The 19693-nt window shown below is 52.3% G+C and overlaps 7 protein-coding genes across 7 annotated transcripts; 4 read left to right on the top strand and 3 right to left on the bottom strand.

Annotated features, from left to right (window-relative positions):
- Positions 1-68: 68 nt before the first annotated feature.
- On the bottom strand, positions 69-1629 carry BDW74DRAFT_188309 (uncharacterized protein; the record flags this gene model as incomplete). Its single annotated transcript, XM_073731691.1, has 6 exons — positions 1375-1629; positions 1201-1283; positions 957-1101; positions 850-885; positions 180-792; positions 69-109 (listed from the first exon to the last, which is right to left on the bottom strand). Exons 1-6 carry the CDS (start codon positions 1552-1554, stop codon positions 69-71), a joined length of 1098 nt encoding a protein of 365 aa, XP_073579016.1. The 5' UTR covers positions 1555-1629.
- A 196-nt stretch (positions 1630-1825) lies between these two features.
- Positions 1826-2267, bottom strand: BDW74DRAFT_96105 (uncharacterized protein). The gene has a single exon (XM_073734171.1). It carries the CDS (start codon positions 2155-2157, stop codon positions 1927-1929), a length of 231 nt encoding a protein of 76 aa, XP_073579015.1. The 5' UTR covers positions 2158-2267; the 3' UTR covers positions 1826-1926.
- Positions 1826-4527, bottom strand: BDW74DRAFT_162033 (putative G2/M phase checkpoint control protein Sum2). The gene is made up of 4 exons (XM_073725878.1): positions 4382-4527; positions 4292-4327; positions 3969-4212; positions 1826-3748 (listed from the first exon to the last, which is right to left on the bottom strand). The coding sequence occupies exons 1-4, from the start codon at positions 4402-4404 to the stop codon at positions 2378-2380; spliced, it is 1674 nt and encodes a 557-aa protein (XP_073579014.1). The 5' UTR covers positions 4405-4527; the 3' UTR covers positions 1826-2377.
- Positions 4528-4680: 153 nt separating this feature from the next.
- BDW74DRAFT_96099 (WD40 repeat domain-containing protein) lies at positions 4681-6260 on the top strand. Its single transcript, XM_073734170.1, has 4 exons — positions 4681-4789; positions 4840-5005; positions 5067-5732; positions 5787-6260. The coding sequence occupies exons 1-4, from the start codon at positions 4749-4751 to the stop codon at positions 6033-6035; spliced, it is 1122 nt and encodes a 373-aa protein (XP_073579013.1). The 5' UTR covers positions 4681-4748; the 3' UTR covers positions 6036-6260.
- Positions 6261-6485: 225 nt separating this feature from the next.
- Positions 6486-9006, top strand: BDW74DRAFT_182837 (thioredoxin domain-containing protein; the record flags this gene model as incomplete). The annotated part of the gene is made up of 4 exons (XM_073730362.1): positions 6486-6575; positions 6645-6762; positions 6825-8327; positions 8387-9006. 4 exons carry the CDS (start codon positions 6486-6488, stop codon positions 9004-9006), a joined length of 2331 nt encoding a protein of 776 aa, XP_073579012.1.
- A 2971-nt stretch (positions 9007-11977) lies between these two features.
- On the top strand, positions 11978-14883 carry BDW74DRAFT_170875 (MDR family MFS transporter; the record flags this gene model as incomplete). The annotated part of the gene is made up of 9 exons (XM_073727227.1): positions 11978-12131; positions 12593-12624; positions 12678-12789; positions 12848-13084; positions 13133-13382; positions 13469-13676; positions 13717-13936; positions 13993-14234; positions 14863-14883. The coding sequence occupies 9 exons, from the start codon at positions 11978-11980 to the stop codon at positions 14881-14883; spliced, it is 1476 nt and encodes a 491-aa protein (XP_073579011.1).
- A 2759-nt stretch (positions 14884-17642) lies between these two features.
- Positions 17643-19031, top strand: BDW74DRAFT_96045 (CAP domain-containing protein). The gene is made up of 3 exons (XM_073734167.1): positions 17643-18391; positions 18444-18733; positions 18793-19031. The coding sequence occupies exons 1-3, from the start codon at positions 17757-17759 to the stop codon at positions 18861-18863; spliced, it is 996 nt and encodes a 331-aa protein (XP_073579010.1). The 5' UTR covers positions 17643-17756; the 3' UTR covers positions 18864-19031.
- The last annotated feature ends 662 nt before the right edge of the window (positions 19032-19693 follow it).

Raw genomic sequence — 19693 nt, 5'->3', positions numbered from 1 at the left:
CAAGGTCATCTACGATTGACTACTTCGGGGTCCTCGATTTGGAATTACCGTCCCTACCTAGACAAACCCTAGAAGATAGCCGTTGCATTCGGATGCGAACTCACACCACCTGCATAACCAATTAGCCCTCCCTACCTTCGAGGCAGCGTAAATGAAATAGCGAAGGGAGAAGTACTCACCAACAACATTCGCCGGCGCACTGGTCAAAAAGAACGTCCACCGATTCAACCTCTTACAAACCTCACTGACCCCCTCCAAATCCCACATCTCGCCCAGCGGCATCCCCCAAAGCGCGAGTATATTCTGATGCATGAACCCGATCTTGCCCCTTCCCCCCTCCGTAGCCGTGACAGGCCAGCACTCGAACGTCGGGCTATCCCCCGCCACAGCCGCGAAGTAGCAATCGTGCAGCCAGTCCAGGATGTCTTCCTCCTGCTTCAGACCCGCCCAGGCAATATCTGTTCCCGTGCGTGCCGCTGCTGCGCTGCGCTGGGTATCGTTTAGTTCGTTATAGCGCTGCACGAAGCCCGAGCGGACGAGCAGGGTGTCGCCGGGTCTTATGGTTCCGCCCGCGGAGTAAGGTCGGATGTCGACGCCCTGGTATGATGCGCAGGCGGTTAGGTCAGCATACGAGATAGCGTGCGAGGTATAAGGGTCATAGTCCTTGTTGTGGGTTTCTGCGTAGGACTTGTAGTCGAGGAGGACTGCGCGCCCGGCGATGCAGTGCTTTGCCCAGTGGTGGATGCTGCAGCGGGTTGTGGGGTTTGCGCCTTCGATGTCGGTGGATGTTGCCTTGCATTGTCAGTACTTGTTCTGGGGTGGTGGTGTGTGTTGAGGAGGGAGACGGACCCCGTTGTAGAAGCGCCTCGAGCCGAGGTGGGCGAACTAGGGGTAGTGTTAGTGGTCTGTATAGTTCTGTATGTTTTCTGGTCTACCAGGGAAAAGGACAGACATACGTGTCGGAATCCATCCCATTGCGTTCCACTCTGCGTGTTCAGAGTATATAGGTCATCGTATCCGACGCCGCTGCCCAGCGGCTTGATCGTATGCTCGAAGACCTCGCGGCCGAATGCAGGGGCTTTGGGGACGTCGAGGGGGAGACTGCCCGCATCATCTCAGTTATCTCGCACAGAACTACCCAAGCAAGGTGAAGAAATGAGAGAGACAATGGGTAAGTGCCATAGGTGCAGATATGCGTACTCCAACCGAACCATCTCCCCAGTCTTGATCTCCGCAGCAGCGGCTTTGACTCTTGCCGGCGTGAGGAGATTCAATCGGCCAATCTAGATATAAACGCAAACGTCAGACATGTCCTGCATATCAATCGTGACTCAAAATTTCAAGCCAAGGAGAAAACAAGCAGTAGGTGCCAACCTGGTCATCCTTGCCCCAAACCCAAGCCGCATCGTCTGGAGCACCCGGGATCTTGGGTAGCTCTCTACGAGAGGGAAAGCGCGTAGCATCGGGGTTCCAGGGGGTCACATTGGGCTCTTGGACCGTTTGGACGCCCGTTAGAACGTCGACGACTTTGCTGAGGCGTTCTGCTGGGCTCATGGTGCGGTAGTAGTGTTAACCGGATTGCTTCGTGGAGTCTGGGTGGAGCCTGTGCAGGGATCCTGGAGAAGCTGGGGAAGCCGGGGAAGGGTAGACGATCTATTCTTTCAAGGTGGTCGTTTGACAGTGACAGCCGGCTATAGAACAAGCTGGGCCGAGGAAGCGTGGGGAGAGGATGCGGAGAGAAGAGGAGAAGTTTGGAAGCAGTGAGGGGTTTCATTTTGTCAGCCTACCTATGCAAGGTGCGTAATCAGAATTGCAGAGAAGCCTGGTTAAGTGAGCTGGTACGGAGAACGCATTGCAAAGTTGTAGAGAACGACCATTGGTCGCCCCGTTTTATGCATTTTTTTTCTCGGGGGCTGTCTTCGCCCGCTATGTATGTGTGTATGATACAAGAGCACCGTCGCTGCTAGACCAGCCGTGCGAAACAACAAAGAAAGGACTGGCAGCCATTATCCGAGCGTCTGAGTAATGCAAAGGGGGCCCACGACCCCTAATCCATGCAATGAAGACAAACGCCGTGTAAGGACACCATGCGAAACCAAAGCCAGCCAGCAACGCATAGCTGATCAAGCCACTCATTGTAAACTCATGCGAGCCCATGCCAAGTCTGCGAGTCTGGACAAGCGTGTATTCAGGCCAGCCCGAGCTCCTTGAGGAATGCACCACCCGACGCCGTAAATATCAGGAAACGTAGACTCTAGGAAGGTATTCGTCACTTCCGAGTCGGAAAGAGAGAAGATCGTAGATAAAAAGATCATGTCCACCGCTAAATACGCCATCAAACAGTTTCCAAGCTAACGGTATAACAAAAAGCGAGCGATTAGTTTGCCGTGGGGACACCGGTCGACTGGGACATGTTGCGGTTTCCGCGGCCGCGGGACCCGTAACCACGGCCGTAACTACCTCGGCCTCGACCATAGCCCCGACCTCTGCCACGGCCCCGGTAGCTGCTGCGGTACCCGTCAACACTACCCTGGCCGAACGTCTCGATGTTTCGCTTCTCCTCTTCGCCACGCCATTCCCGGCCACCGGCTCGGACATTGGAGCCTTCCTCTCGGTCGCGGGCCTCGCTGGAGATGTTGTCGAAGAACGACGTCGTCCTGTTGTAGACGTTGGCACCCTGCGTGGTCGAAGGGGCCTCGACAGCGGTATCGATTTGCGCAGGGGATTCAACCTCTTCGAGAGGAGAGCCAGATGCAATAGCCTCCTTCACCAGATCCTGCTTGTTAAATTTGGCGTTCGCAGTCTCAAAGTCATAGTCTGTTTGAGGTACCTCAACCTTCTTGTTTGCCTGCGCTTGGAATTGGCCTCGGTGGCCGCCACGACCACGGGAATGCTGACCACTACGAGGCGCACGGTTGCCGTCGTAAGGTTTCATCTCGCCCATCTGTCGTGTAAGACCCTCCACTGAATCATCACCGTGCTGAGGCTTCTTCTGACCGTTGGGCTGAGGGAGCTTGGCCATAGCAGCCGCGACAGCAGCGGTCGCCGCGCGTGTTGCCTCCGAGATCGCGGCTTGGGCGGTGTTTTGTGTGACATTGTTAGCAGTGGCAGAAGCCATAGGAGCCTGGGCAGCCGCAGGGGCACCGGGCTTGGCTGGGGTGATAGGAATGACTGGCGGTGCGCGTCCACTCCTGGGCCCTGTTGGCGGGATTCTCTCAGCTGGGGCAGCAGTCGTCGCCTTGACAGCTTCTGCAACAGACGGTTTGGATTCAACGGGCGGGGTGGGTGCGCCGTCTGCCGGCGCAGCAGGGGCAGGGCCAGTTTCCTGCACAGCTGGTCTACTCAAAGGGCGGTCACCAACGGGAAGCTCGGAGGTTGTTTTGGGCGCAGTGGGAGCGGCGCGCTGAGAAGGCGGCGTGTGGTGCTGACCAGGAGGTCCGATTGGCACTTGAGGGGGGAACTGCCCTGGTCCGGGGGGGAAGCCTTGACCGGGGGGAGGATACCAGCCTGGAGGCGCCCCATATGGCATAGCGGGATATCCGGGGCCAGGTGGGAAGGGGGGGTATCGTGGACCGTACGGGTTGTAATAGCCTTGGGGAAATTGAGGCTGTTGGGGGTAGCCCGGAGGTGGAGGTCGAGGACCCTGAGGTGGTTGTTGGAGCGGCTGCTGCGGAGGTTGCTGTGACTGGGAAGGGAGACCCTGAGGTCCTGGACCGGAGCTAGGGCCGGGACCGGGGCGAGGCGCGCTCTATCAGGCAAGTCAGTAAACGGTCTCTCCGCTTGGTATGAACGAACAAAGGCAATATGCCGAGAACGTATGATCTAAATCAGAAGGAAGGCAACGGAAATATCCACATGGTTTTGCGCTCTCAGAACAGGTCTGTGAAGTTTACATCCGAAATATTTCATCATATGACCATACGTTGATCGAAGGAGTATTAAGTGCAATGTTTCGAACTTTGACTCACCCCTAGGATGGCTGGATCATCAGGCATCTGAGGAGGCGAAGGCTGAGCGTTCTCCTTGGTATCCTCGGCCATGCTGATGTCCTTTACGTCACTTCCTCGGAAGACAATGTATTCGTAGACGCTGTTGGATGGTGGGAGTTCTTCGGCAGGATTGCCTCGCCGGCCTTCGGTTCCAAATGACACAACATTCTGCAGGGCGATCGTGGAAGCCTCGGGGTTGATCTCATGTAACGTGCCGACATAGCTTGAATAGGTTAGACAACAAACACTCGAGAATATAAAGCCATAAAGGAGGACCGAAGGAGATAGGATGAGGTGCATACCGAATATCGCTCTTGGAGATCAGGTTGAACCGTTGACTGCCAGGTGTTAACTCGAGCCTAGCCGCACATACCATAGCTCAGGCCACTGACCCTATTAAATGGTTCATATCCATTTTGACGTGGAGGTTTGCGCGATTGACGCGCGAGGAATACGGGAGGTGGAGGGGGTGAGTGTGGAGTGAGGGGAACAATATAGGCAGAGGAACGTAGGATGGGGAAGGGAAGGGGACTAAGAGACGGAAGAGGTCGAAGAGAGAGGAAGAAGCTGGAAGCAGAGTTTGTGGTGGGAAAAGGGCTCCTCTACGGTGGCCCACACGAGCTCTCTGAGCAGTTCAGAATGCCATCCAGATTGTGAACCTTTCAAGGCATTCTCAGTGTTTGCATTATTTTTTGGGTTCACGTCTTTCTCGTGATAAATCTCATCTTAATTGATTCTGTTCAAGCATTTATATCAGTCATGGCTGTTTCTTCCCATCGAGACGACTTCTTCCAAACTACGTGCGCCCCCCGGTTCTCTCCCCGCATCTTCTCAGCACTGACCGGTTTAGCAACGCTCTCGACGAACAGAAACGAAAAGACGCCAAGTCAAGCAACACAAATGGCTCTCCCATCCGATTGCAAAGCAAAATCCTCGCTGTTCAACCAGATCCTTTCGACCTTGGCGCTGTCTATGTTGCTCAGAGCGGCGGAACGGTCAGAAAGATAGTCCTCGCAGTACGTACCTCTTGTCCGGATGTTGACCAAAGTACGATGCTAATTCAGTTCCGGTACATAGACTGAAGAAACCGTATCTATCTTCAAAGGACCAACTGCCCCTGTCACGAGCCTTTGTTTTAGTCCGAACGGCAAGATTCTGTTTGCGGGGTGCTGGGATAAAACCGTCTGGAGCTGGGATGTAACTTCAACGCAACGAAAACTACAGTACGAAGGACACAATGATTTTGTGAGAGCGCTCGTTACTACAAGGATCAAGGGCCAGGATCTCCTTGTTTCGGGCGGCGCCGATGCGCAAATACTCGTATTCGATATCGTGAGCGGACAACGGCTACACACACTCAAGGGTCACGCGAAAGGAATACAGGACCTATTAATCGACCCGCTTACGTTGGATGATGATTCCGCCGACCAAATCCTTTTCAGCGCAGGCAGTGACAGGGAAATCCGCCAATTTGATTTGTCCAAAGGCAGTCAGGACTTGACTGGCACGGAAGCTCTTTTGGCGCATGAGACTAATGTCTACAAGCTCTATTTCGATCAAGATGGTGATCTTTGGACAGCTTCGGCGGATAAAACGACGAAATGTCTCGTTAGAGAGGACGGGTGGAAGGAAAACCTCTCACTCCATCACCCTGACTATGTCAAGGACGTAGTAGTCGATGAGCGAGGAGGGTGGGTTATCACGGCGTGTCGAGATGAAGAGATCCGCGTATGGAATCGATCGGTGCGTTCTCTGTTTCTTCTTCGTTCATCTGCCATGGCTGATGCCATAACATAGACTGGACAGCTTTACCACACACTTAGCGGCCACTTCGAAGAAGTAACAGGCTTAGTCCTGCTGGGGACGACATTGGTCAGCGTTAGCATCGATGCTACCGTCCGACAGTGGTCCCTCAAGCCTGATGATCTGCGGAATGCAGTAGCTGAGGCAACAAAACCTCCAACTGATGAACAGTCGGCCAACCCAGAATATATGCTCACAGAGGAAGAGGAGCGCGAGCTAGCAGAGCTACTGGAAGAAGATTAGGAAAAAGGGCGCAATCAAGAAGCACTAAAAGACTAGCTGTAGACGTACAGCAAGGCAGGGCCACCCCACAGTTTGTAGATATCCCACGTGACCCGCCCGCAATGATGACGTAAAGATTCCATTGCGGCGGGCGATCTTCCCGAGCGAGCCTGAGCCAACGCGAGCGTTTCAAGCCACTCAAGGACACTCTAGCTCTTTGAGCCTCTATCGCCGCTTGTATCTCGCATAATCCCCGAGTACTGCTTGAGGGGCTATTTTTACATCACGATCCCGACTAGTTCCTATTTGTTGCCGGCTCGTCCCTATCGGCTTCCCCGCGTGCCGTTCTCTTGGGACCTGAACATTAGTGCGGGCAGACGACTTCTCTGTCTGTCAGCCCCTCCTCCGTGGTCTTGTCGGCTTGCACTTGGATGCAAGCTTGGAGTTCAACGGAGTAAAAGACTATTCAGCATGCAGGCTCAACGCAACCAAAGTCATGATACTGCTACCGGGGCGGGGCCCATGCTTGTGAACCGGTTGGAAGCCAGTAAATCCCCGTATGTAAGTGCTCTCAACATCATGTCCTTCCGCAGATAACTCTATCAGTCTCGGTCTGACCATGGTTTCTAGGTGAGAGCACACAGGCATAACCCTGTGGCCTGGCAGCTATGGGATGCCGAAAGCATGGATTTCGCTCGTCAACACAACCGGTTAATCTTCCTGAGCATTGGCTACTCAGCCTGTCACTGTACGTCCACAGTACTCCAACTACTACTAACACTAGGTGAGACAGCTGTTGATATCTCTTAGGGTGCCATGTTATGGAGAAAGAGTCGTTCATGTCGCCAGAGGTGGCATCGATTCTCAATGAATCCTTCATTCCAATCAAGGTTGACCGAGAAGAGCGGCCTGATGTTGATGACATATACATGAACTATGTGCAAGCAACCACAGGCTCTGGAGGCTGGCCGTTGAATGTTTTCCTGACACCCGACCTTGAGCCCGTGTTTGGCGGCACGTACTGGCCTGGCCCAAATACGGCATCGTTGCATGGCCCTGACACTGTTAGCTTTATCGAGATATTGGAAAAGCTGCGTGATGTTTGGCAAACTCAGCGACAACGATGCCTTGACAGCGCAAAAGAGATTACGAAGCAACTGAGGGAATTTGCTGAAGAAGGCACCCACACATACCAGGGTGATCAGACCGATGAAGATCTGGATGTCGAGCTTCTAGAGGAAGCATACCAGCATTTTGCGTCTCGATACGATGTGAACAATGGAGGATTCTCAAGAGCGCCGAAGTTCCCCACGCCAGCCAATCTGAGTTTCCTGCTCCGCCTAGGCATCTACCCCAGCGCGGTGACTGATATCGTTGGGCAAGAAGAATGTGAAAACGCTACGGCTATGGCGGTTAATACACTTGTCAGTATGGCTCGCGGAGGTATCCGGGACCATATCGGTCATGGATTTGCGCGTTATAGTGTGACGGCCGACTGGGGACTTCCCCACTTTGAGAAGATGTTATATGATCAGGCCCAGCTCCTGGATGTCTATGCTGACGCGTTCAAAATAACCCACGACCCCGAGCTTCTTGGTGCGGTGTACGATTTGATCACATATCTCACATCTGAGCCAATTCATTCAATGACCGGCGCTTTCCATTCGTCCGAGGATGCAGACAGTCTACCGACTCCCAATGACACAGAGAAGCGGGAGGGTGCTTTTTACGTCTGGACTCTCAAGGAGCTGACACAGGTCTTGGGACCACGAGATGCTGGAGTTTGCGCTCGCCACTGGGGTGTGCTTCCCGATGGGAACATCGCACCAGAAAACGATCCACATGACGAGTTTATGGACCAAAATGTCCTCTCAATCAAGGTTACCCCAAGCAAGCTAGCCAAGGATTTTGGTCTAGGTGAGGAGGAAGTGGTCCGAATCATCAAGTCGGGCAGGCAAAGGTTGCGCGAATATAGGGATAAGAATCGTGTGAGGCCTGATCTCGACGACAAAATAATCGTAGCGTGGAACGGATTGGCAATCGGTGCTCTGGCCAAGTGCAGTGTGCTGTTTGAGGATATTGATAGCTCAAAGTCAGCCCAATGTCGGGGGGCTGCAGCCAAGGCCATCAACTTCATCAGAGAGACTCTATATGAGAAGGAGACTGGTAAGCTCTGGAGGATCTATCGTGACGGTAGCAAGGGAACGACTTTAGGATTCGCCGAAGACTATGCTTTCCTGAGTAGCGGTCTGCTGGACATGTATGAGGCGACTTTTGACGAGAGCTACTTGCAGTTCGCGGAACAGCTACAACGTATTCTACCCCGCTAACCCAAATGCGAGTTTTCGGCTCACTGACTGTCTCTTGGACAGGCTACCTGAATGACAACTTCCTTGCATATGTAGGGTCGACACCTGCAGGCTATTACACCACGCCATCAACAACAGTTCCAGGAAATCCAGCTACTCTGCTCCGGTTGAAGACCGGTACCGAGTCGGCCGTACCATCGGTCAACGGTGTTATAGCACGAAACCTTGTGCGTCTTTCCACTCTTCTTGAAGAGGAAAGCTACCGTGTTCTCGCTCGCCAAACCTGCCAGTCCTTCGCGGTGGAAATCCTCCAGCATCCCTTCCTCTTCGTCGGCCTCTTAGACGCAATCGTGGGACTGCAAACGGGGACGCGAAGCGTAACAGGCGTACTCGCTACAGCGTCTACGACAGGCTCAAGCTCTTCGACTGAAGTACAATTGTCAGCGCCGGCACGGGACGTCCTGGTTAAGAAGATTCGTGCCGAGGCCGGTCTAACGCTGTCGTCATCCTCAAACACTGTTGCGGCTTTAGTGACGGTCAGTCATTCGCCTCTTGGGGAATCCAGTGGGGAGGACTCGTTTTGGCTACGGAGGCGGAACCCGTTATTCAAGGACCTCAAGGCTGGAGATAAGAATTATTTGCTTGTTTGTGAGGAAGGCCGCTGTCGGACCGTCGATCTGTGATGCCCGAGCGCATAATGGAAATAGATTTTATTTTAGGCAAGCATCGATAAAACTGATGTGAAATGTTGATAGCACCTAAATCCGTTCCAGTAGTGGCTTCATACCTATGTGTTTATTTATTGAATCCTTTCCTGTTCATGCCTCAGCCGTGACCCAGTGCTCAAAGGACAAGATAGACAGATTATATATTTGTCGTCACAAAATCATCTTGCAACAGGTGGATCAACTAGTTCAGAGTAAGTATGAACACCTAACACCCTTTAGATACCTCTAGATTAGATAAGACGAGACTGAGAAGTTTTAGAACTACTCCGTAGACTGACCATACTGCGTAACTAGGCGCCGAAGAAGAGCTGAACACCCCTGTCTTCAGCTATTAGTGTCCCCACCTGTTTTGATAGCATATCTGCAAGGGTGCTATCATACGCGTGACTACTATGACAGGGAGAGACCATATTCGCTGTCAGACTAGATCATTTGCTCGGGAACGACTAAACAACTACCTGAAGAGACAGCCGGAACTCCCATTATTCAAGGGGCCTCTCCACCTCTATCGTCACCTGAACCTCATATAGCATTTATCATAGAACAGGTGACAATGCCTGGACCGCAACGCCGCATCAAGAAATGTTCCTACTGCGATCGATCATTCTTCCGGACTGAGCATCTCACCCGACACGAGCGCGCACGTACGTCTCCCACCTTTATCTCTTCATCAGGACTAAAGGTCGCTAGATCGCAATGAGAGGCCTTTTCAATGTACTGCCTACGATGCAGCTTTTACACGAGCTGATGTGGTTCGGAAACATTACGACCGCTGTCACGGTCAAGCTCAGCAACCACCGGACGAGCAAACCCAGTCTCCAGCCAGTGTGACCCCCGGCGACCCCAGCCGGATTCTTGGTCTAGGCATAGAGAGTACCGCCATAGAAAATGGTCCTCCGCTCCAGCTTGAGTTCCTAGAGCCCTCTGAGAACGATATTTTCAGCCATCTGACCGATGAGCCGATATCTTTCTTTACTTGGGGGCCAGACCAATCTTTTCCACCATTCGAGGGCCTAGCCGACCCTAGTCTGGCAGGTGGATATACAGAAGAGCCCTATTGGAAGGGCTCGTGTGCGCTGTCGGAGCAGAAACGGAGCCAAATGGCTGCAGAGGTTGACCGAGTGTAAGCCCTGGTACTGGATCCTCGCAACATATTTATTACTGCAAAGTGCTTACTGCAATGGACTGGAAAGCCGCTGGAATTTCAGTTCCCGACCTGCTTCACATTAGAAAGACTACTGAGTGCCTTCGCAGAATGCTTCCTTATCATCATGCCGTGTATCCATATGGCTACTTGGAAAGCAGAGTCACAGCATCACTGTCTTCTTCTCTTCATGGCGGCCATCGGTGCTAGCTTTTACGATGATACACATACTGCCGAGGCCCTCCATTATGCAGCCAAATATTCACAAATTGACTATGTATGACAACCATTCTGCATCATAAGATCGCCGCGTTCGCTGATCTAGACAAGCTGAGATCAAGTCCATTAGCAATTACCCAAGAGCCGATATGGGTTCTCCAGTCACTTCTATTCACCATCGCACATGGGAGTAAAAGCGTCGATTTCAAGAAGTTTCAAGACGCTTCGTCTATGGCTTCCCTTCTAGCAGAGGGTTGACTATCGGGACTTTCTCATGGCCATGGCCTCACTCTTTTGACGTTGTCGTAGGGAATTCGGTATAGAATTATACCGCGTCCACCAACTCCAATGGGAGGCGATGTGTTGGGAGAGTGGCTGGTTTGGATTGAATACGAAACGATTGTGCGGCATGCCAATCATTTTATCAGATATGCTGAATATATGCTGATGCCACCGGAGAACAACGTGCGCCATCTTGGTCTATCTGAACACGTTGAGCGTCAGCTTTCAAACACCTGATATCCTCTTGAACCTGGATCTCAATGATATTCTCCTGCCGTGCGACGAGGCGAAATGGCTAAGCACAACACCAAGTGCATGGTTTGACCAGAAGAACACTGTCATCAAGACGGCTCTACGCTTTCTGGACACACTTTCCTACCTCTTGTCGCTTCATCCTACTATATCACTCATCGAGCTCAGCGTCTTTGGCGGTTACCTGGTTCTCCATGCCCTAGCTCAAAAACTTGGAAATCTGTACCAGGATAACTTCTGGCTGGCAAACGTGAATGTCACACCAACCATTCTGCAGACAATTGAAACAACCCTTGACAGGTGGCGAGTAATATCAGACCGCAACCCTGACTACTCGTCCGTTTCCACCAGAAAACCCCAGGCAGCTATTGTTCTCAACTCCATATCATTGTATCGTCAGACATATGTGCGGTTGTGTGGAGACTTCAGCACCTTTCGATTTGCCGTGGCAACACGCAACGTCGACAAGATTATGTCTGCCATTGGAAGAATCGAGACCCGTATTGAACGAACTAGAACGTGCTTCCAGGCTGCTAAACGCGCTGTCGATGGGCTTTGCATCCCGATTAAGCTGGGAATGGCGCTCTAGGGAAGGATATCTGGCTGGCACCAAAAGTTGTTCTTTAACCTGTATTCCTTGGAGTGTTGTACGTCCTGACTCGCTCTGTCCTCCCGATTGAGTTAATTGACTGTTCATTTATAAAGGTATCTTCCCCAGCCACTGGTTGCGTAACCTGTCCGACATCCCTGATGTGGACCGCTCGCCTGAAGAACGCTCCCTCGAGAATACGGTGTGCAAGACCCTTACGGAAGTTGACCTCGATCAAACTTGCATGCAGAAACCATACCATGCACAAGCTGTCCAAGCCTGGGCTTTGATATATGAGGATTGCAATGCTACGGAGTTACATGGGCTAATGGCGCATGCGCTTAAATGCTATGCTGACAGTTTATGAATATAAAGGGCAAGGTTTAATAATATCGTGAAAGGAGTATACCGCGAGTGACTCCTATTTGCTTGCTGATAACATGGGCAATGCTCTAGAGTTTTCCGTCCAGAAACCAAATGCTCCGCCGCTCCATACAGTTTTGCAAACCCTGCAAAAGCCCGAGTATTCAAGACTGCCTTCTATTTCCCTGAAGTCCGCGGTAGTGGCATGCTATTTCCTCTTGCATTGGTGGGGTTAGTCCCTTGCTTTGAAGCCTTTTTCCTCTATATACTCCACCGGCTGCATATGCGGCTACCCCATCTCTACCCCATCCTTGCCCCAACCCTACCTACTATACCCCACTACAGGCGTATTCCAGGAGTGCTTGCTCGGTGATTGTGAGTTTAGCAACTTGTCAATTGCGGATTTAAGCAAGCACCTGAGATGGGGCTTTCCTTATGTCCTAACGCCGTGCCTCAGGCACAACATTGTTGCTGCCGACACGCGATACAAAAAAAGATATGGATGTTCTGAATAACGGAGCTTGTTTTCAAGTGCCAGAAACACCTTTGAACAATAACTCTGGAAACAACCTTGGCAGCGTCAAAGGAGTCGGATGATTCCCTCCAAGCATCAATACAGCCAAATGAGATCGCGAGCGATGAGGGCGAGTAACCCACTGGGGTCCGACTGATCCTCATTGTGGTCGCCCTAGTTCTAGCCATTTTCCTTACCTCTTTGGACTTTGTGAGTGCAGGCAAATCCCTTATGCCTAACGATACCTACTGACTGAGACAAAGACCATCATCGCTACGGCTATCCCATACATCACTGCTGAGTTCCATAGTCTCGACAATGTGGCTTGGTACGGCTCTGCCTCCTTCCTGGTGACTGCAAGCTTCCAAGCAGCTTGTATGCATACATCCCTTACGAAGAGCTCATACGCTCGTCAAATGCTCACGAATTGCAGGGGGCAAAGCGTATTCCTTCTTTCCTCTCAAAACAGTCTTCCTAGCGGCCATCTTTTTCTTTGAGATAGGAAGCCTAGTCTGCGCCGTTGCCCCTTCGTCGGTAGCTCTGATTGTCGGCCGTGCAGTGGCAGGTCTGAGAGCTGCCGGTGTCAATACAGGCTCTTTCACGCTGGCTGCGTTCTGCGCTCCGCCGAAGAAGAGGGCCATATTTACGGGGCTGATTGGGTTCTCATATGGTACATGGTTGTAACCCTTCTTCAACGCCTCGACTAAACAAGCTATAGGAATCGTATCGGTCGTTGGGGCCCTCCTCGGCGGCGTCTTCACAGACCAAGTAACATGGCGCTGGTGCTTCTACATCAACCTTCCAGTGGGCGGCGTTTCAGCGCTCTTCATAATCCTCTTCTTCCAGACCCTGTCCGCCTCAAAGTCACCAAGTAGCAACACTACTCTTCTCACCAAGGTGCGCCGCATGGACCTCCCCGGTGCATTTATCCTAATGGCCTGCGTAACATGCTTCATCCTCGCCCTGCAGTATGGAGGCCAAACACACCCCTGGAACAGCTCCGTCGTGATCGGACTCCTAGTCGGATTCGTGCTTATTCTCGCCGCACTCGCAGGTGGGAAATGTACCAAAGCGAAGCAGCTATGGTTCCGCCTCGACTGTTAAGGCGACATATCCTCCCCTCAACAATCGGGTTCTTCTTCGGCTCCTACATCGTTATCATCTACTACACGCCCATCGACTTCCAAAGCATCATGGGAGTGTCACCCATCGAATCCGGCGTCCGCAATCTCCCATTCATCATTGCCGTGTCGCTCTTCACCGTGCCCAGTGGAACAGCTATTTCAGCGCTCGGGTCCGAAGTCCGTATACCCGGCGTTGATCCTGACCATTGCTGCTGCGGTTGCTACGATCGGCGGCGGCTTGATCTACACGTTTGATCTTGACACCAAATCAGGGAAATGGATCGGGTATCAGATCCTTGCCGGTGTGGGTAATGGACTTGGTGTCCAGGTGCCCATGATTATGGCACAGGGGAACTCGAGTGTACAGGATATGGCGGCTGCGACGGCGATTCTTATGTGTATGCAGCCCGCCCAAATACCACCCAAACCCCACGTGCTGATTGTTCTAACACAGGCCTCCAAACAATCGGCGGTGCATTCATGATGTCTGCTGCGCAGGCGGCATTTGTAAATCACCTTTTATACATGCTGCCACTGACAGCGCCGGATGTTGATCCTTCGGCTGTGATTGCGACGGGAGCGACGGAATTACGGGAGGTGTTTGGGCAGGATCTACACGGTGTACTCGTTGCTTATATAGCTGGCTTAGAGGTTGCATTTGCGTTTGGGCGCGCGAGAATGGGCGTTGCCTTTCTTGTTTGTGGCCTACTGTGTATTGGGGTTGTGAAGGGGTGGCAAGGTGGGAAGGATACATGTAGTAGTCCTTCTACTTGAGGATGGTGTACCTCGCCACTGGGTTGGGGAAAGAGTCAAGCGAATATGCTTTTGAGTTGCTGAGCACTGCCGATAGCGTTGAGTATTCATGGCAATGCTTGGATGGAGTCCACGTTTCTCTGAAAGCTCAAGACTCCAACCGGTGGGTGAACAAGCCGGTAGAGATAGAGAAGAAGGAAAGGAGGGCCGTTCGCAGCAGCATGGATAGAAATTGATGGACAGTATTCGGGACAGCCGGCAAAGGCGAAGTTGACACTCCACTTGTGCGGTCCTCAACGAACTCTGTAGACAAACTCCAGGTAGATCGTCAAGGTGACGTTGAGGATTCGGGACTCGGACGAGAGGGTAACCGTAGGATGATAAGCCAACACCAGATCAACTGCCATGGCCATCAATGAGGTCTGCATCGAGTTTCAAAGCCCTGCCTACCGAGCATATCAGATGCGATCAACCTGGATTGGACCTAGCTCGGGGTCATCGGGCCCTCATTGCCATCAATTGCCGATGGGAGTATGAGTTTGTTTGTGTTGATTATCGAGTGGCAATAGAGGCGTTGTTTGTGCCTTGGTAGAAGGGCTGGGTACCTGATGGACCAAGTACCAGGTACCGGATACCAGAGCATCATCGCCCACGGTAGAAGAACGCGAAGAGCTTTTCTTTCGAATCCACGAAGAACAGTCTCTGTCTGTTTATCCATGCAACATGACTAAGAGCATGCGAATGATCTCTAAGAATGGTCCGAACCGATGCTCTGGCGTTCTCTTGATGGAGATGATACTCGGTCTGGACCATCAAGATCGGAAGAGCACCTTGTTCATCCACCGACTGTGACTAAGAGAGCACCGTCGCGATACTTAGAACGGTCCGAAGGGAAGCTCTGGCATTTCTCGACCGAAGGCTGGAAATGATATTCGGTCTCGTGCACGGTAGACAGCGCAAAGCATTTCTTCTCTGAACCCACGAATAACAGTCGGCTTGTTGATCCGCTGCCCATCAGAGTCCAAAGCACGCGATGACTTCCAGAGTTCCGAGTCAGCTTCCAAAGAACGAGATGCTTTACCGTTTCCTCGAACGGGTAGGTTCGGTCGTGAGTATGGTAGATAGGGCTGTTTGTTTGGAGCTCTGTCCATGGTTTGCATCTATATCCATGGGGGAATGTCATATCCACGTCAATCTGATATGGTTCGGACAATGCTCGGACTGTCACTAGTAATGGAGAGTTTCTGCTGGGAGGCAAGGCGCGTCTGCTAGGCTATGATTTCGTCTATGTGGATGACCAGATGGTCATTTGGCAATTAGGTTCATGACGGCAAGATGAGCAAGTCTCCCCGCGTAGGTATCTGGGTAGTAGTACGGGTCCTCCGTATACTGCACAAGAGCATATACCAGCCGCTCAGGCATACGGAAATTAATCCACACGTGCAGCGCCGCCATTTGCTCGAGATTGCGGCTTCGTGTCTCCGGAGATTATTGTTCCGACCCTTCGCTGTGACAAGTCAGAACAGATGGGGAGATGGATACGTGGATGTATCTAAGGAGTAAAGTCTCTGAGTCCAACATAGTCCCACGAAGGCTAGGACTGTCCAGCTCCAGCAGTTCCAGGCTCCAGAATATGCGGTCTAGATAGACCTCTGGCTGGGGCTCATGAAAAGTTTGAAATGAGTTGTCTCCAGGCTCCAGCAGTAATTGGAGACAACTAAGTCGACTGAGAGTCCAGTTCTAACTTCTATCCGAGTTGCCGGAGATGAGGGGCGGATTAATGCTGACCGTGGCCCTTTTCTGCCCGGCCATGAATCCAGACTCTAGTCTGGCGCCTCGGACGAGACGGGGTCCATCACGGATGTTGCCTGTGATAGTTGATTAATCAAGCTTCAAGAGCCTGATGAAACAAAGTGTCTTATTGTGAGATCGACGATGAGATCAGATGCGATGTAGATAAGCGAGAGTGAGACAATCTGAGCTGTGACAGTTAACGGACGGACGAGGATAGCAGCGATTGCCAAGGATGTCACTGGCTGTCGGGCCAGAGATCCCGGGCAGGAAATGAGGATAAAAGAAAGCGTCCAGACTCGACGATCATGGACGGTTCCGGAGCCAGGCGTTGCGTAGGCGCCGGCGGAGAGAGCCATGGGTGATAGCGACTTCGCCCCTGAAGGGACGAGATGGAGCCAGTGGGATATCCAATGAGTGGGCGCAGCAGTGGGCACTTGAAACACTGAAGCGGCTGCCGAGAGCCAAGTTTTGGCGGTTAATCATGGTCTCCCCTGAAATTACCAGTGGGACTGCCTGACTGGCAAGTGGACTCTGTAAGCACTTTCCTCTTGAGTTTTGACTCGCGAGCATGCTTTGTTTTATTCTAAGTAAAGAAATAACGCCTCGGAGAATAAAAGGGTAAGGAAAAGAAAGAAAAGCAGACAATGTATTCACGCAGAACCGCGGGCAGCTCCCCAGCAAAAAGCAACGCCATTGTGAGCCGCGGGGCGGTGATTGGCGCCGACGGCTGTTCCTGAAACACGAGGCGTACCTGCATCTCGGTCACGGCCGTTTTATATCTGACAATGCCGCGAGATCTGGACGCCTTTCTCCTCCAGTAATTCGGCCTCCGTAAGCGCTGTTACAATTGGGTCCAGTCCATGGTGGGCGATGGCTGACCTAGGCTGGGACATTGTTTTCCAGACTCCAGGAATGCTTGGGCGAGAGGATCTTCGGCATCCATCCCATGTTAAAATCGCTCAGTAAAAAGGAGGAGCATGCATTCCATGGGTCTGTCTCTCGTGGCTTCCGCAGGTAAAAAAGAATTGTAAGGAGATCAAAAAAACAAAGTAGTTCCCTCGGGCCTGCTTCAAAAAGCCTTGACTCGTCTCGTCTTGTCTCGTGTTTGACAGAGTATAAGATTTGTCTCGGCCTCCCGTCATTAAAGTCCTTGAAGATGGATTAATTTGCGTTTGATTATCCCCAGCTAGATCTCAACCGCCCCACTGCCCGCCGTCTCGCCATCTCCTTTCCCAAGCTTCACGCCTTCTTAACCTCTTCTTCCTTCCTTCCTTCTCGCCCTCTTGCCCTCTCTCGCTCTCCTCCTCTCCTATCCCAAGCTTCGCTCTCGCGTCTCTCTCTCTCCGTCTCGGTGCACTTTTTCCACTCCTTAAAAAGTGCTCGCGAGGCTGTCATTCCTTTACCACAAATCAACACACGGCTGGATTTCGTACCCCCCTGCATCACCAAACCACCATCTGCAGTTGATCTGCACTTCCAAACGACGTCGTTACACCTGATTCATCCAATTTCGTCTGGGTGAATTCTCAAGGTCGCTGTTCAGCCATCATCAATCAAGTTAGTCGCTCGAGTTGCTTCCTGGAGAAGTCTTCGATCGACCAGACAGTTGACCTGTTCAAGCCTATCAACAACGTGTAAAAACTCCGCAAGTGCAAACAACAACCGCTCGTCATGAAGTACTCCATGATCCTGGGCGCTGCCCTGTGCGCTCTTGGTGTTATGGCCGAGGTTGAGCCCGCCTACGTGACCGAATGGACCACTACCACCGTGACCGACTGGACTATCATCACCGTCACCGAGACCGTCACCGTGCCGGCTACTACAACCGTCGAGTCCACAACTACCGTTGAGGCCGCTGCTACCTCGTCTTCGACCTCAGTCCCTGCTGCCACTTCCTCTGCTGCTCCTGAGACCCAGGTCAAGGTCCAGGATACCGCTCCTGCAGCCGCCGTTGAGACCCAAGCTGCTGTTGAGAAGGTGCCTGTTGAGACCACGACATCGACCTCGACCAGCACCGTCGAGTCTACCAGCACCGTGGTTGCCGAGCAGCCTGAAGCCACGAGCTGGTCCACCTCCTGGTCCTCCGCTTGGTCCACCACCCAGGCTCCCACTACCACTGAGACTGCCGTCGAGTCTACCGCCACCGCGTCTTCCACTCAGACTGCTGCCAACTCCTACCAGTCTAACGTCCTCTACAGCCACAACGTTCACCGTGCCAACCACTCCTCCCCCGATGTTGCCTGGTCCTCCACCCTTGAGGCGAGTGCCCAGGTTCTCGCCGCTCGCTGCGTCTACGAGCACGACACGTATGCATATCCATGACTTCCTTCTGTTTTACCCTATCTAACGTCTCTTTAGGAGCATCAACGGTGGTGGCTACGGTCAGAACATCGGTTACGGTACCTCGTCTGATGAGGTTGCTGTCATGATCTCCAACCTGATGTACAACGATGAAATGGGCTACTACGAGAACCTCTACGGCGAGGCCACTCCTGACATGACCCTGTTCGAGAAATGGGGCCACTTCTCTCAGATCGTCTGGAAGGGAACCACCGAAGTGGGATGCGCTACTGTCAGCTGTCCTAGCCTGGGCAATGTCGACTCCGCCACGGCCGTCCCCTTCACTGTCTGCAACTACAGCCCTGCTGGTAAGTCCCAATCCCGAGCTCCTCCTGTCTTCTGGGTTGATCTGACATGTACTGCTTAGGAAACTACGACGGTGAATACGCCGACAACGTTCTGGAGCCTCTTGGCCACGCCATGTGGTCTGCATCATAAGCAGCTCTAGTACTCGCTCCACGACAGTGATCATGGCATGATGGCGCCTGGTTCTGGTGTCAGTTGGTAGCATTTGAGCTGGCTTGATTTTCGTCGATAGCTGGCGCTCGTTACATACCTGTCGGACGTGAGCACTGACTCGATACATGACAAGATCTGAAATTCAAAGATTCTCTTGTGGACAGTCGTTTTGAGGTCTCCTTCCTTCGTGGCTGTGGCTTCTCGCTCGAAACCACATTGCTGTTGTGCGATGTGCTCGCTCTCGTGCTCGCGGGATCTGGCACACGCCGTTTATATTCTCTTCTATTGTGAATATTTTATCATCTTCGAGCTTGTCATCTGACAGGAATCCGAACAATTTCGTCTTCTGCACGTTTGCTGCTTTTCCCTTGCTTTTGTGTGCATGGCGCCCTGGATAGCGTGTTTTTAACCAAAAGACATGATGAACGTTCGAACGACCAATTTTTGTACCAGGTAGTAGATATGTGTTTGTCGAGGCCGTAAAGTAAGAGTTGCCCTTGGCCCAAGTAAGGTCTCGACGAGCCCTGGAAGGTCCTGCAAACGGCGAACGCATGTGATGTCATCTCCACTCCCCACAGTGCACGTGATCCTAAATGATCTGCCCGCATCCAAGAGAATTCCAGATTGCCTCGAGGCTCCCTTCGCCCGAGACAAGCTTCATTCTATCAGGCGTCCGTGGTCCAAGGTGGTACGAAGATCCTGCATGTGGCACATCACTGTGGGTATGCCATTGAATGAGCGACATCGTTGACTCAAACTAGAAGTGAAGCCTCGGGAGCCGATAAACTTAAGAGCTAGCCCTCAGGTGC

The sequence above is a fragment of the Aspergillus multicolor genome (genome assembly GCF_047715735.1).
Source record: "Aspergillus multicolor strain CBS 133.54 unplaced genomic scaffold BDW74scaffold_39, whole genome shotgun sequence".
In the NCBI taxonomy this organism is placed as follows: Eukaryota; Fungi; Ascomycota; class Eurotiomycetes; order Eurotiales; family Aspergillaceae; genus Aspergillus; species Aspergillus multicolor.
This window is presented reverse-complemented; position numbering and strand designations above follow the sequence as displayed.